We start from the raw sequence: 16,651 nt of genomic DNA, 5'->3' as shown, positions 1-16,651 counted from the left end.
ATTTGTACTAAATGTTCACAGTAGCTTTGTTTGCAGTAGCCCCAAATTGGAAACTACCCAAATGTACATCAACAGGTAAATGTGTAAAAAAACTGTGGTTATAACCACACAATGGAGTAATATTAAGTAACAAAAAGGAATGAGCTATGATACACGTAATACAGATGGATCTCAAAATAACTATACTGAGTGAAAGAAGCCAGGAGAAAAACAGAAGAGTACTTACTGTGCGACTACATTTATATAAAATTCTGGACAATGCAAACTAACCTAAACCAACAGAAACAGATTAGTGGCTGCTTTGGGAAGGCAGGAGAGAAAGGCAAGAGAGGGGTGTCACGAAGAACCAAGAGGAAACTTTTTGGAGTGATGGATGTGTTTAATATCTCAATTGTAGTGATGGTTTCATGGGTGTATACAGGACATGTCAAAATTTACCAAACTTGGGGCGCCTGGGTGGCTCAGTCGGTTAGGCATCCGACTTCAGCTCAGGTCATGATCTCGCGGTCTGTGAGTTTGAGCCCCGCATCGGGCTCTGTGCTGACAGCTTGGAGCCTGGAGCCTGCTTCGGGTTCTGTGTCTCTCTCACTCTCTGCCTCTCCCCCGCTCATGCTCTGTCTCTCAATAATAAATAAATGTTAAAAAAGTTAAAAAAAAATTACCAAACTGTGTAATTTAAATATGTGCAGTTTATTGTATGTCCATTATACCTAAAAAAATCTATGTTAAGAAAATTTAAAATTTACACATGGCATATAAACACACCTGAATATGCTTATCATTAGTTTATCAGGAAATATAAATCAAAATCACACTGAGGGGGTGCCTGGATGAGTGATTGGTTGAGCAACCAATTCTTGGTTTTTGGCTCAGATCATGATCTCACGGTTCGTGGGTTGGAGCCCCGCATTGGGCTCTGTGCTGACAGTGAGGAGCCTGCTTTGGATTCTCTTTCTCCCTCTCTCCACCCCTCCCCTACTCTCTCAAAAGAAAATACATAACCGACATCAATGTAGTTATTAGGGAAAGGATAAAGCTTATTTAATACTAATATCATATTATAGCAAAAATTCATCCGATTTACAAATAACATGAACTCCCAGCCTTTAAAGGAAAAAAAATCACTTTCTGCTTTTATTACAATGTTTTATGGAGCCCCTTCTCTGGTGCCATCCTGTCCAGCTCCAGCAGTCACGTAGAACAGTCTAACATAAGCCTTTAGCAATCCAGGTTTGTTCTGTTAGTCCTCATTAAAGGAAACAGGGTTCCTTGATGAGAATGTATTCTATGTTTGAGAAAGAATAATGCAAGCTGGCTTTTGAGTTATCTTAATTATTATCACAAAGAAAGAATGCTTTCAGCAGTTCCTGGTGGGGTGGGGGTGGGGTTAAAAAAGATAAAGAGGGTGACCCGAGAAAGGGCTGCTAGAGGCAAGTAGAAACAATCTACGTATCAACTAGAGATGATTATACACCCACCACAAATGCTAAGATAAAGAAGACTAAGAATCACAAATGTTGGAGAAAATGTGGAACGACTGGAAGTTGCATATTGTTGCAGGCATGTGAAATGATACAATTCTTCAGGGGTGGGTCGGTGGCGGGGGGGATCTGGCAATTGCTTATTAAACTAAACACACTCCTACCTAGGACCCAATAATTCCATTCTTAGATGTTTACCCAAGAGGAATAAAGAAATATGTTCACAAAAAAACGTGTACAAGAATGTTCACAGCACTTTATTCACAATAGTAAAAAAAAAAAAAAGAAAAAAAAAACAGAAACAGCCCAGTGTCCATTAACAGAAAACTGGAAAAAACAAATTGACGCATTCATACAAAAGACTGGTCAGCAATAAAAAGGGATGAATCACTGGTACATGCAAAGTGAATTAACTTCAAAAACACGGTGAATGAAGGAAGCATTACACTTTGTATGATTTCATTCATATAAGGTTTTAGAATGGGCAAATTTAATCTGTGAGGCAAAATAATCAAAACGGTAGTTAACCCCCAATAGGTGTGGTGAGGATTGACTGGGAAGGAACGGGAGGAAACTTTCCGGAATGAGTGCTATGTTCTAAATTTTGAAAAGGGTTTGGGTTACGCAGATGTACGCATTTGCAAGAACTCAGCAAATTTATATTTAACATTTGTGCATTTCACTGCATGTAAATGTACATCAAAAATTTTAAAAACTGAACATTAAACTCTATTTAGTGGTATGCATGTTGAGGTATCAGGGGAAAGTATACTGAGGTCTGCAATTTACTTTGAAATGCATCATAAAAGTAACATGGATAGATAGTAATAAAACACGTAAAATTTAGAATCCATGAAGTTGGTACTTGGGTATTTACTGTAAAATTCCATCAACGTTTCTGTATGTTTGAAAAGTTTCATTATAAAATGATGGAGAAAAGCCCTCAGTTGGTCTTATCTTTCTAATATATATCCTTTGCCTATAATAAATTATTCCTTCTGTAAGATTCTGTAGCAATACAGGGACCAGAAATTAGCCCCAGAATTTTCCCTAGAATTCTAAAAGTTAGATACATATGTAGACATGGTTAAGAAAGGTAAGAAATACAAAGATTATTAAAAAGGAAGTCAAATTAACTTATGAATCATTACCAATACTGGTGTTCATTATTACCACAAACAGGATGACAGTACCATATTTTGTACCTTTTTAAAAAATTACTTTTAACTACTGAATGAAGAACCATCATTTATGTCAAGTTATATATGTGAATAGGCCAACTGTATTTCATCCAAACTTTGTCCAAAATTTGGATATCCAGACATCATTAAAAAAACACTAAGTATTTTCTTGTACCTAATATTATCATTATTGGTATGCTTTATATGAGATAAAGTAACATGATTTGCTTTTTGAGAGCTTTGGAGGAAATCTGGCATAAGTTTGTGTCAAAAGAATCTGGATGTGTTTCCTATCTCTGCACTTATTAGTTGTGGCAAAGTAACTTCTATAAGCCTCATGATACTCATTTACAAAATGTGGAAGGATAACAGTAGTTTCACACTTCATATGGTTATTCTGAATGTTGAGTGAACCATTTCATTTTACATGTTATCACAGTGACTGGTAGATAGAAAGCAGTCAATAAATGTAAGTTACCATTTAAAAAATATGTACAAGAAACAAAACATTCAGTTGGTGGAAGAATGTCAAGTACCTTAATTTGTTTAAATAGAACATCATCTCCTCACTAGGCAGTTCAAACAGCAACTACAATAGGATTTGTTTTGTTTTCTCTCAGAGTTGAGAGAAACGTTTTCGAGTCAAAGAAGGATAATCTTGCTGCCTCGATACTGTGAGAACACAGCATCACAAGGAGTGAAATGTAGCAATACGCTTCTCATCAGCTTAATATCTAGACCTGCTGGAAGAAGCTAAATTGCTTCCCTCAGTTTTGCATTAAACACTCAGAAACGTTGCCCATAATGTTTTATGCCTATCAGTAGTGCCTGTTAGGTAGGCGGGCCACACCACTGAAGACTCTAAGAGTCAGGCAGAGAGTGGGGGTTGAGGCGGGGCCAGGAGGATATTAACCGCCACGTCCCTCCACCCCAAGAGAATGGCGGTGTCATGGCTGGCAGGTGGCGGAATGAACAGCTGCGATGCCACTATGGGGGGCTGGGACACCCACACTTTTTTGGGAAGCGTGCTGTACTGTCTCCTGCTGTGTGTGTTATCTGTAAATTTCCCACATTCTTTACTATCTTCTGTATCATTTGGCATCTTTTTATCAACCATCTTGTTAAAAGTCATGCAGCCCACATTCCCACAAAATGTTACAGTCAGCTGAACCTAAATAGGAACAGCTTGTCCTTCCAGTTGGGGCATAACCCTTCTGTTTGTTACAGTGCCCACAACTGACCTCCCCCTCCTCCCCACCGTGGTCTTTTACACTGAGGTAAAAGTGTCCGGCTGATACGGCATAAGGATCCTGGTCTAGTCTGACTTTAGCAGTGGTGAAACATGCGGAGTTTCTCAGTGGTCAGTTCATACCTAGACTAGAAGTATTCTAGCCACCCACCCACTCCTGCCCCCAGCCTAAAAAGCAGCCAAGAATCTCAGCTAATTCTCAGATGCCTTTCTGAGCAGATGAGTTCCTATCATTTCATTAAAAGAAGAGAGTGACTTAAAGGAGATGGGGAAACTCAATAAACCTCTTCTTAAAAAAATCAAACAGGACTGAAGTCTTAACCTTTTCTGAAACACTCTTGGAAATGGAGAATAGGCTTTCAGCTTTTACATAGCACTGCATCTGCTTTGAAACCCATACAACACTGGTTTCTTTCTTTTCTCTGGTATTTTAATCTATTCCCTCTTACTGGACTTGTTTTTCAAGATGCAAATTCATTGGGCATGACTGTTTAGCTATAGCTAGTGTCTAATTGGAAGTTTGGGGCAATATCCAGTACATCATAATTATTCAACTGCTCTGTAACCACAATCAGGTCTCTAAAATGCTCTGAAAGCTTCAAATATTATATTAAATATGCATAAAACAAGAATGGATTTTTCCATTAGGAGAGATATAAGGATTAGAATTAATATATGAAGATAGTTATACCTTGCTCACAAGGTAATCACTTCTACTTGCCCAAATGGTTATTACACTTAAGGTCAGATGCAAAAAGATTTATCTTTGGCCACATATGAATATTTTCTGTTATTCTAAAACGTTAGCAATCTTACCTATTGCACAAAAGATAGTTTTAGGTTTGTTCCTTGTATTTCTTTTAAATTTATGGACTCTGCTACTAATTTCTTGATGTCTGGAATAGGTTAACACCTTTTTCTCCTCAGCACTGTTGATCATAATTAGCTTGACATTTATCTGCAAACTTCAAGGGCAGAAAAGGGAAGAATTCACATCATTCTTAACATGGGGTCAGGCCAAAACCAAAGGGAAAACTAAAGGGGTTTAATGCAAATTATCCAAGCTACAATCCCATATTTTAACCTTAAATTTGATTCAGCAATGATTTTCACTGCTGTTTCCTCCCCTTCTATTTTTACTGGTTCTTCTTTTGAGGCTGAATCAGAGAAATGTGCTGAACGTGTGGATCTCAGCAACCGGATTTCTCAAACAGGAAGCAAAAAGAAACAATTTTCTCCCATGACTTATATCGCTTTTATTTAACAATCTGACGAATGATTATCTGAGTTCAAGGATTATATCTATATTGGTCCTAACAAAGAAGCAAAAATACTGGTTTCACAACTAAGCCAGAGTCAAAAGCCTTTTCTAGCTAATCAGTCAGTCCCCAAGCCAGTAGGAATTGAGACTTTATCTACTCTTCCACAAGGAACAGAACTGGGGGGATCCAGGATACTTTTATCTTATTGCATAGGTATGAAAATACTGCCTAAGCAGAACTGGGAAACTTACCAAATAAACAGAATGGTGAAATGAGTACAACATTCTTAGGTATATTCAGAGCTAAACAGGCTACATATCAGGAAAAATTTTCACTTGAATTTTGCTTGGCATCTTTTACATTAGTCTGTGATAGAAATGTAAATAACCAATGGGAACACCAAGCCAAGAGAATAAAACCATGGAAGAAAAGATCATCTGAGAACTAGAACCAATTCCTAATGCTACATATAAATATAAACATATACATATATACACATATATGATTAAAAAAACATGATGACACATTTTTGGCTCAAAGGTATTATTTCACATTATGGATCTCATTTCTCACCCTAAGGCAAAGTTTGGTATACAGGATGGAGGATTTCTTTCTGAATCCTTTACATCTTTTGGTTTTTTGTCTCTTCTGCATCGTCTTGCCAATCAAAATTCCATACCATCCTTTAAGAACCATGTTTAACACTTCTCCATCAGTAACCTTCTCCCAACAACTGGCACCGATCTGTTTTTTTGTGCTCCCCAACACCTGATATTTGCCTCACCACCTAGCTAAAAGCTCTAAATGCTAGACTTCTTGGGATGTCATTCTAAAAAACTCTCTCCATAAAATGAAGTCCTTACCACTGGTATGGCAATAATTGAAAAAAGAAGTCACAGTCATGTGAGGTCAATACAAGATGTTTTCTAGAAAATACTGGAGAACTTGCTACACAGATAACAGAGAGGAGGACTGAACATAGTTGCTTGGATATGTGGCTAAAAGTCTCAGGAGTTACATCTCAAGTTTTAAAAGTATCTCACTCCTTTTCACAACTTCTGTTTGTTGTTTCTTCTTCACCAGGGTCACATACCATCTGGTAAACGTAGCAGCTGAAGACCCTGCTGGGTTTCTGTTCTATGTGTAGTACCAAGTCTCTGTCAAAGTAGACTTCGTGGCTGTATGTCTGGAATGAAAACACAGCCAAATGAAATCTCCTTTTCACACAACCATATTCACAACTGTGTCACTAAAATGTCATAGCACCTATGCTAGAGATCTTCAAATATATACATGGAAGCAAAACAGTTGCTAGAAATAGTTTATTGTCATTATTTATGAACATGCAGATTCCTTATGAGGCAGGCGTTACATGAAATGTTGAAAATAAAAAGAACCCTGGTCTTAGGAGTCGGAACACCTGGATCCCATTGCCTGTACTCTATCTCACTGTGTGAGAGTGGGCAAGTTGCTAAACCTCTCAGATATCTGATAAAACAAACGACTGGATAAAATGGCAGCTACTCTTCCTTATCACTTTTATATTCTATAATCATCAAAAAAGTAAACAGATATTTCTGAGAGTGCCTAGAAACCCTACATGCTTAGATATCTTCTCTTAAATAACTGGGGGGATTCAACACAGTACGCTTCTATTTTTAAAAATGTTATCAAACTTATAAAATGTGAGAAAACCTAAGACTATGGTAAGGAAATAAACAGCATGTCTCAGAATAAAACATAAAACTTTATCTTTAGGGCCTCCAGAAAGGATGCGTCCTCTAGTTCCTAGGGAAGGAAGGTTTAAGAAGTACTCGTTTTTGTCCAGTCGGATGATACCTCTTTGATGTGGTCATTGGTACAGGCGAGCCTGGACTGACATGAACACAGTAGCACGTGTTTCAGTGAATGTCACCTATGAAGAAAATTCTTACAACTTTGAATTCCACGGACTCTACTCACCACATCCCATGACTCCTCCAGTGGAATGCTTTTAAGTAAAGTTCCATATTCATTACAGTGGAAATCCAGGTGAGCTTTTCCTTCAGAATCTATTTGGGTAACAGCGACCACAGAAAGCAAATCCAGCTCATCTTCGTAGTCCACAATTTTAAAAGTCTTAGGGAACGGATGGGTTAGGTAGAGGAAAAAGGGGCAAAATCCAGTTATCCACTTAGGATTATTCCTGTTCATAGTTTAACTCTTCTATTCTCTTTCTATTTTAAAAATGTGGAAAGAAGAACGAATGGGTGAGAGCATAAGTAGAAATGTGTCTCTACTTTTATGCCTAGTAAAAGTCCCAAGATTCTGAAGACTTAAGCAGCATCCCACAGATTCTAACAGACTCAAGTCTATGCAGATCTTGGCCAAAGTATTATTGAAATTCTCTATTATGACAGCAACCCAGAACTTCTCCAAGTTCCAAAGAGGTGTTCAACTGCTGCCTCTGACGTGTGTGTTCACTGGTTCCCAGATAGTACTAAATATATGCAGCTCAGTTCTGGAACCTAAAAACTACCTACTGTGTCAGAAGAGTCTTACACCAGAAAATCACAAGTCATTTCAGGAAGAACTGATGACCTATCACATACTATTTATGACTCTCTTTGCCATCTTTTTTTTTTTTTAACTCTTTTTGGTTCTCTAAAAAAAAAGTAAAAATGGCTGCTTACACTTGAGGAAGAATATTAACTAGGAACTGAAATCCAACCCACAGAACAGAACTGGGATAAGAGATATTTCTTGGAAATGACTAATGATGGTAAAGACTTACAAGAGAAAAATCTAACCTCAGAACTCTGTTTAAAGAAGAAAACCTGGGACTCCAATAGCCTCACAGGGGAAGCAGATCTGTGCCAGCCATCCAAGGATGGGCTACAGGAAGGCACATTTTGGCAGGCACAAGTTTCTTTTAACCACCACATACTAATCCTTCACTTACGTTTGGTAAAACCACTTTTTAATCCACTTATATTTTCTGCCTTTACTACCCATAACATAAAACTTTATCAGATTTATTATACATGGTTCCTTTTTATTTACTTTTTTGCCTTAATATTACCTTGGTCAAACTTCAAAGAGTGACTTCTTGCCTGGGTGTCAGTGATTTTATAGCTTTTAGTTACAATCCCTTTTGGTTTTTCCTTTGCAGGCTAAACCTTGTTTTCTAAGCTCTTGATGGAGACTATCTCTCTTTTTGCTACCACCTTCTCCTTGTTAATTATTGTTGCCATATATATATGGCATGCAGCCACACACTTTTTGGAGTGCAGCCACATACTGGGAAACCTCTAACCTTTGAAAAAGATTTTCAAAAACTATCCTTAGAAGGCTACTCTAATATATCTACCTAGAAATGGTCACAGAACGAATACAATTATCTGGTCTAAATAGACTCTGTATTCATGCAGTGGTTATATATTCAAAGCATTATCACTGCCAGTTGATTTCATAAGAACTTTCAGTGCCTCTTTAAAAGAAAAGGATAAAAATGTATTAGCTCAGTGGCTGGCGATGTCAAGTTCAGGCCACAGGCTGAACTAATTTACCACACCCTCACACCCTTCTTCCCTGGCCCACGATCATTAATAAACATATCTGTGTCTTCTAAAGGAAAAGCCATAAAGTCATCAGGATATATTTCCCTACAAAGTGTGCACGTTTAAAAAAAAAAAAAAAGAAAGAAAGAAAAGGAAAAGACCCTGTATATATTAACAAGCAATAAGCTAGTAGTGTTTTCAAATTATTTTGGCTCTATAAATCTTTCTGCAAACAAAATCTTATGAATAATTCTAATATGAGGAGAGCAGATGATGGGGACGCATTGGTTGAAATAGCACGCACAATCCTACCAACGAAGTCCGTATGGAACTGCTCACCCCGAACCTCTACCCCAGAGTTTGGGAAGCATAATTTAAAAACCATAGGGCTAGTACACACTCATTTGGTTTGCTATGTCTGGCTAAAGTAATACCTCTTGTTCTGGGTCATCATCCAGAAGGTTAAATTTTTTTTTCACCACCCGTCCAGAAGCTGTAACAGTGAGTAAATTTTCATTCTATCATATGGAGACAAATAAAAAGATATGATGAGTCCTATCATGTACAGCAAATAGCAAAATTGTATTAAATTTGGTTAAACAATCAACCCTTCTCCAACACCCATAATTCTTTCTTCTACTGAGAAAATTCTAAATCAGATTTCTGATCCTCCAATTAGCAAAAATACTTTACTATAATAAATTAATGGATAAAATACCAAAAGCAGTGGATCTGCTTTTAGAAATTTCTCTCCACATAATTTTCTTCATGCTCTTAATTTGCACACTAAAAGAAAACAACTACCTGGAGTTAAAGCATGGTATGTGATTTCTGATTCATATTTAACCCAACTGACTCCAAGTTTGCACAATTAATTAAACCCAAAGGTCGATAACTCATCAATAAAAACCAAAAGAGAAACCCAGAAAGGAAACAGAAATTAGCAAAAGACAGCTTAATATAACCAACCCTTTTCAAATCTCAACTGTGCATGAGGCTAAGCCTAGCTCCCTATGCAGACAAAAACACTCAGATTTCTACAGGATCGTGCTGTTCTTTTCAGCCACACCGAAAGACAAACACATTTGCATACTATATTCTCAAATAGACAGACAGTGATATACAAAGAATTTTAAAGTACTCCTGACTTACTTTGTTCTTCTCCCTGTTGGCCAAAATGACAAAGTCTTCAGAGATCTGATGCTGGGCACTATTATTTTCTACTTCATTTAGCTTTAAAACTCTGAAAAGGAAAAAAGACTCTAAGAACCTAAGACCTCAACACACCATCAAAGTGGTAAAGTTGAACTACTGAAATAAAACTTAACAAATGAAAAGTACAGTAACAACACTGAGTTAGTTCTCTCCTCCTGAGTAGTCTGAAATGTTCATGTCTGATCACTTAAGTGTCCAGAAACTCCTTCAAATTCAGAGATTTTGTTAGACAGAAAAACCTGTGACAACAGGTACTCCTGAGGTAGGCAATGAAGCAGCTTCCTCAGGCTTAAGCCATCTTTCAAACTGGCTTACTGAAAGTTACTCTTAAAGAACCTTATCTTTGTTGTCCTGCAACAACTCTTTAATGTTTCAGTTTTAACAATGGCATTATACTAGATATTGGCATTTTTTACTTCTGAATCTATCATGAGATATTAATGACCAATACTCAGAGTTAATTATATGACAGATTGGATTTGGGGCACCTGGGGTTGCTCAGTCAGTTAAGTGTCTGACTCTTGATTTTGGCTCAGGTCACGGTCTCATGGTTTGTGAGTTTGAGACCCATGTTGGGCTCTGTGCTTCGGATTCTCCCTCCTTCTCTCCCCTCTCTCTCTCTGCCCTTCTACCTCTCATCCACACACACACACACACACACAGTCCCTCTCTCTCTCCCTCCCTCCCTTCCTCCTCCCTCTGGCCCTCCCTGGCTCTCTCTTTCTCTCAAAATAAATAAATATTAAAATTAAAAAAAGGGAGAGACTCGATTAGCAACTAAGCCTAAACTAAGAGTTTTCATAAAAGAGTAATATTTGAAAACTGCAAATTTACTTAACACTTTTTTTTGGTAGGATTATATTTAAAGGTTTGGGTTTTCTGAGTGCAAATGGCCTTATGGATCAAACTTATTAAGCAAGAGAAAATAAAATAATTTGCTCACCACCCACACAAATCTGTTCACAGCATTAACAAGCTTCAAAAGCACAATGTTATTAAAGCATAAAATCTAGAATGCAAGCAAAAAGAATAGCAGGGAGTAGCAGCCACAGTGGCCAGAGAGAGCCAGGAGGCTTTCTTTGCCAGAGACAAAAAAATCAGATTGTATTTTAAATTACTCAATTCATTATCTTAATTATTTAAAAGTGCCTATCTTTTAGAACCTGCCAAAAGGGCACACACTCTGTGGCTCTTATTTTCTTAAACTCAAAGTACTACTAAAAGGTGGGTAGAGAGGTGCCTGGGTGGCTCAGTGGGGTAAGTGTCTGACTCTTGATTTCAGCCCAGGTCACAATCTCACCAATTTGTGAGATGGAGCCCTGCGTCAGCACAAAGCCTGCTTGGGATTCTCTCTGCCCCTTCCCTGCCCCTTCCCTGCTCGTTCACACGCACACACACATACACACACAAGCACGCACGCACGCTTTCTCTCTCTCAAAAGAAATAAACTTTTTTTTTTTTTTTAAAAAGGTGGGTAGCAACAAACATTAAAAGTATGGTTTAATAAAGCTAAACTACAGATTTTAAGACTTTTTATAAAAGTTCATCATCTTATTTAATTAAGTCCCTTTATCATCTTTATAATCAATCCAGAGAAGTAGATTAATTATCATGAAGTATGAGGAATAAATAAGGCAGACAATACCTTTCTTATTCAACAAACTTACGGAGCACCTACTCTGTGCTAAGCACTATGTTCAAGTGCTGGGGTTCTAAATATCAGCAAAACAGACTCTTTCTCTGTCATTATGGAGTTGCTGATTCCAAAGCTAGATATTTAAACAGATGATCACATAAATAACTAATTAAAATTGCTGTGTTAGAAGAACATGACACAGTGGGTGCAATGAAAATGTGATGGGGGAGCGAATCTAACGAGGGGTCTCAGGGAAGGACTCTGCAAAAAAAGGATATTTAAGCTGGGGCATGAAATATGAATAGAAATTAGGCAGAACAGGGAGGGGAAACACATTCCAGAGGAAACAGCCCCCAGCTTTCTGAAATGACGGCACTGCTGAAGTAAACTGAGTGGGAGGATGATCTTCCAGACCATACTAAGTATGCTGGTCTTTATCTCAGGAACAAGAAGCTATAAGAAGGTTAAAGTAGAATCCATTTAGTTAGGTTTTTGTGTTTGTTAATGTTCCTAAAAATCACTCTCACTGCTGAGAAGAAAATAGACTTAAAGAGTGCAAAAATAATTCTTGGAGTCCAGGAAGTAGCCTATTAATATAGTCCAGGCTAATGATGACAATGGTCTGACCAACATGGTGACAATGGCCAAAGGCAGGAAGAGGAGGATTTAGGAAAATTTAGTAATACAACAACAACAAAGGATTCACAGGATATATGGTGCAGGTGTGTGTGTGTGTGTGTGTGTGTATGTATGTGTGTGTGTGTGTATGTAAGGGACAGGGAGGGGGTGAGCAAGAGGGAGAGAGAGAAAGGGAAAGAGAGAGAGAGAGAGATGGGGGGGCAATGTACATGAGTATACGTATATGAAAAGTCAAGAGTATATGCATATGATGAAAGAAAGACAAGAAGTTAACAAAGTGTTAAGAATAATTCCAGATTTTTGGCTGAGCTTAGATGAGAAATTTGGGCAAGGATATAAATTTTGGAGTTTTGGTGTACACATGATCTTTGAAGCCAAAGGAATAAATAGAATCATGCAGAAAGGGAATGAAGAGTGAGAAGAAAATAGGGTCTAAATCCTGAGGACATGTAGTAATTAAAGTCTGGAAGACTTCCTCTAGAAGAGGATGAACATGAAAGGACATGAAGAAAGACACATCAAAGAGGGAGGGAAATATTCAGGAGAACTGTGGTGTCAGGGAAGCCAAATGAAGAGTATTTCAAGAAGGAAAGGTCACCTGGATGTAGATGTGGGTCAACAAAACAAAACAAGGTTCACTTCAAACAACTCCTGCACTAAAGCTATCTTTTACACCAAAAACAATCATCTCTCATTAATCCTAGAGAATTAAAACCTGATGAAGACAAGCCAATCTGAATCTTTTACCCATATATCATCCACCAAAGAATTTATTTAAATGTAATATCTACAAACAGTAATGAGGAGGCTGAAAGAATAAAGTCAGGTTCTCTGAGGAAGCAACCTACAACAAGCTAATGATTTCTATAATTGGGTCAGCAGTGAGCTGGCAAAAATAAACATGCCAATAAATGCTTCCAAAAGGTACTTTTCGCTTTAAAGCAACTAATGAAAATACTCACTTGAAGGGCACCTGGGTGGCTCAGTTGGTTAAGCAACTGGTTCTTGATTTCAGCTCAGGTCATGATCTCAGGGTTCATGAAGTCAAGCTCTGCATCAGGCTCTGCGCTGCTGGTGTGGAGCCTGCTTGGGATTCTCTCTCTCTCTCTCTCTCTCTCTCTCTCCCTCTCTCTCTCTGTTCCTCCCCTACTTGTGCTTGCTTGCTCTCTCTCTCTCTCTCTCTCTCTCTCAAAATAAATAAGTAAACTTAAAAAAAAATCTTTAAAAATACTCACTTGACCTGATTGGGGCCAACATGTATTATTCTACCAGAAGCATCAGGATGAAAATAGATCCAGTCAGATTCTAGAGAACAACATTCCATTTCTTGGATCCCATTTTTTGCCTAAAGTTGGGGAAAAATATTGAAAATAAAGATTAAGGGAGAATAAAATAAGTTTTCAAATCTAACATCAATGATAGGTCAGTAAATCAAAGCTACAGGGAAAAGAAAATATCAACAGTTGAACTGGGATATGCAGAAGAACTGAATTTGGGCAGTCATACTTGAGAAATCCAGAACATCTGCTCTGTACCATACAGTTTGCCTCACAAATAACAACCTAACAGTAATCCTATCTCAAGCATCTATTTTGTGTCAGACATTGCGGTAGATGTTTTAGAGCCATTTCATTTGATTTTAACAATACTCAAAGCACATGTGACTACCCCCATTTTGATGAGGATAAAATCACAAAGAGGACAAATCATTTGCTCAATGTTTTGCAGCTGCAAAACAGCAGCTCTGACTCCAAAGCCCAAGGACTTTCCATTATATAACTCTGTATAATTATGCACATGCAGTCCCCTACAACTTCTTCTTCCCTTGCCCATCCCTAATAAACTGTCAAAAAGCGTGCATAGCACACAAATAAATATGCAACCCAATCTAAAATCTCAGAAACAGGTCACATAATCTTTTTGGATAAGTCAGATGTTAACCTCTAATAAAGAGGAAATGGTCTAACAGCCTTTTAGGTCTGCTTAGCCTTTTAGGCAAGGAGAGATTTATTTCATGGCAGGACATTTAGACATTAAAATAAAGAGAAGTTACCTCCGTGACATATGATCACATATGTACATAAATGTTTTACCTTATACAAAGGAGCACTGGGAACTAATACCAGCATGGATACATTAATTTCATTTAATTTCTTTAATTTTTCCAACACAAAATGAAGTGATACCACCTTTCCTATTAGATACTCATATTTTTGAAATATTAACTTACTAATTTCACTAGCATATACTGACAGGATACTCTGTCTCAAGTATCACACTAGGTGTTCATACCACACATGAACTAAACATAACCCTTGCCGTCAAAATCTCATTATCAAAAAGGGAGGCAGAGACACAAACAGAACAGAAAAGTATAAGACGGTATAGAAAACAAAGTGATCAAGCCACACACAGGATATTATCAAGCATTCAACCCAAGTGAGCAGAATTTCAGGATGAAAAAAAGAGCTTGAAGTAAGCCTTAAAGCATGAGTACAAAATGGCTACAAGAGATGGCAAAATCTGAAGCACAAAAATGTTAATCCATACAGCATGTGTGTGCATACACATGAATAAAAATTTTAATTCTGGCTCCTAGAAAATATGCATGGTGTCCAGTCATGAGACTAGAGAAGTAAGTGGGGGCTACTTTTTTGAATTCCATGCTTAAAAAAAAAAAAAGGAATTTAACACATATTCTGTACTAGTGAATGTTTTAATTTTTAAGGAATTTTTATAAGTATCCTAATAATTTCTAATAGGAATGGTGGTATTATCACATTGTATATACATAAGAAAATCAATAGAATTAAATACCTTGTTTGCTACCACTAAAATTAACATATCCAAGATGGCATTAGCTCCAGATGTCCCTTTAATATCAAACATGCACATACTATACATATCTTTCTTTAGGCGATTCTCTTCATTGTACTATAACATGCAAAAGAAATACTATCTTTTAAATATAAGACAGCATTATTACCAGCTTCTGCAGTTTTTATTATGTGCTTGAATGCTATATTTTAAAGCTCAGTTTAATAGAAAGCTATGAAACATTTTCTGAATTCTTCAGTTTGGCTGCATGTGTTTTTGGGTAATCTACTCTTTTGACTGACAGGTGGGGAAGTAAAGGGCATATGCATCCTTAAATTAATGTCCTTACCAGAAAGCTGTCTGGCAAAAGGATTGAAAACTTTCCCTGGATTTGGCAATTAGTTATGAATATGTTGAAATACAGATTTGCCTAGATGTTATAATCAGTTATTACAGGACAGTACTTGATAGACATGCTTGGTATAGATGCTGGAAGCCATTTTGTGTGTGTGTGTGTGTGTGTGTGCACATGCATGTGCACACACACACACAATAATATATATTATCTGTTCTTATATAAAAAGAATATCTAGAATTGTACGGGGTTTGACAGGATGGAAAAGTTAAGTGAAAGAGGGCTATGACAGGTCCTGGTGGTTGAAGAATGTTCACTGGCTGAGAGGTGAATAATCAAATCACAGACTTGTCATGACAGCCTCTATCTAGAGAGGCCACTGTAAAAGAGGACGTCACTGGAGCTGCCACATGTGACAGGTAAATGAGAAAATGGAAGGGAACAATGTTCCGACAGAAGGAAACTAGAAGACACTATACACAGTGTTCCCTGGTGGCGACATCAACAGAAATAGATAACTGGACCCAAGACTATGTTGATCTTCAGTGTGGTGTAAGGTGGCCTGTGACTCTAAAAGCCACTGAATCAAACAGTGACTGATTGAGCACGGTCCTGGAAGAGATGGATATGGAATAAGTGGAGTCTGCTTCAGAAAAATTAAGTTCATCTCATATATCAGGAGGTTCCAGAAATAAACTACACTAACTCAGCAATAGAAAACAAAGATGGAACCCCTCTACCCATCATCACTGTGCATTCACTCTTTGGCACTTATCTTAATTACTGTACATTAACAGACTGCATCTTACTTATCTACATGTGCGCTTTAGAGAGCATAAGCAACTTGAAGGAAGGAAGGTGTCCCCAGCCATGCCTGGCCCACATTAGGCACTCTTTAAATTAAATTAAATTAAATTAAATTAAATTAAATTAAATTAAATTAAATGATAAATCAATGCCTAAATCATTTTCAAAAAGAAAATAAAAATGAATTCAAGGAGTAGAAATTTCTATTGTCTTACCATGTCATCATTTCTTCCTATTCTGCCATAAATAACTAAAGTTCTTGAAAATTCAAAGTGTTTCAGTGCTTACATTGTGACCAAGAGTTCTACCTGGTTCTGCTCTGGAAAGCAAATAGCAGCAAACCACGAAAAAACAGAACCAACTACACATTCCACCAGCAAGTTCAGAGGCAGCCTGAACATATTGCAACAATAATTCCCACTATGGAGTTTGGGAGATGTGTTGCACGAGATCCCATGAGAAATCTTTGG

The 16,651-nt window shown here is 37.4% G+C and overlaps 1 protein-coding gene across 5 annotated transcripts in view; it reads right to left on the bottom strand.

Moving 5' to 3' along the window:
• DCAF17 (DDB1 and CUL4 associated factor 17) overlaps positions 1-16,651 on the bottom strand; it is a 49,482-nt gene that overhangs the window by 11,394 nt on the left and 21,437 nt on the right. For 3 of the 5 annotated variants that reach the window (XM_045480168.1, XM_045480172.1, XM_045480171.1), the window contains 5 exons: positions 13,438-13,547; positions 9,865-9,955; positions 9,147-9,230; positions 7,136-7,291; positions 6,267-6,359 (listed from right to left, as the gene is read on the bottom strand). In XM_045480168.1, the coding sequence (XP_045336124.1) occupies positions 6,267-6,359; positions 7,136-7,291; positions 9,147-9,230; positions 9,865-9,955; positions 13,438-13,547 (534 nt within the window). Of the gene's footprint in view, positions 1-671; positions 4,877-5,147; positions 6,360-7,135; positions 7,292-9,146; positions 9,231-9,864; positions 9,956-13,437; positions 13,548-16,651 lie in introns of those variants that run through there. The other 2 variants (XM_045480170.1, XM_045480169.1) reach the window with 2 other exon arrangements.

The sequence above is a fragment of the Leopardus geoffroyi genome, chromosome C1 (assembly GCF_018350155.1).
Source record: "Leopardus geoffroyi isolate Oge1 chromosome C1, O.geoffroyi_Oge1_pat1.0, whole genome shotgun sequence".
Taxonomy (NCBI): Eukaryota; Metazoa; Chordata; class Mammalia; order Carnivora; family Felidae; genus Leopardus; species Leopardus geoffroyi.
This window is presented reverse-complemented; position numbering and strand designations above follow the sequence as displayed.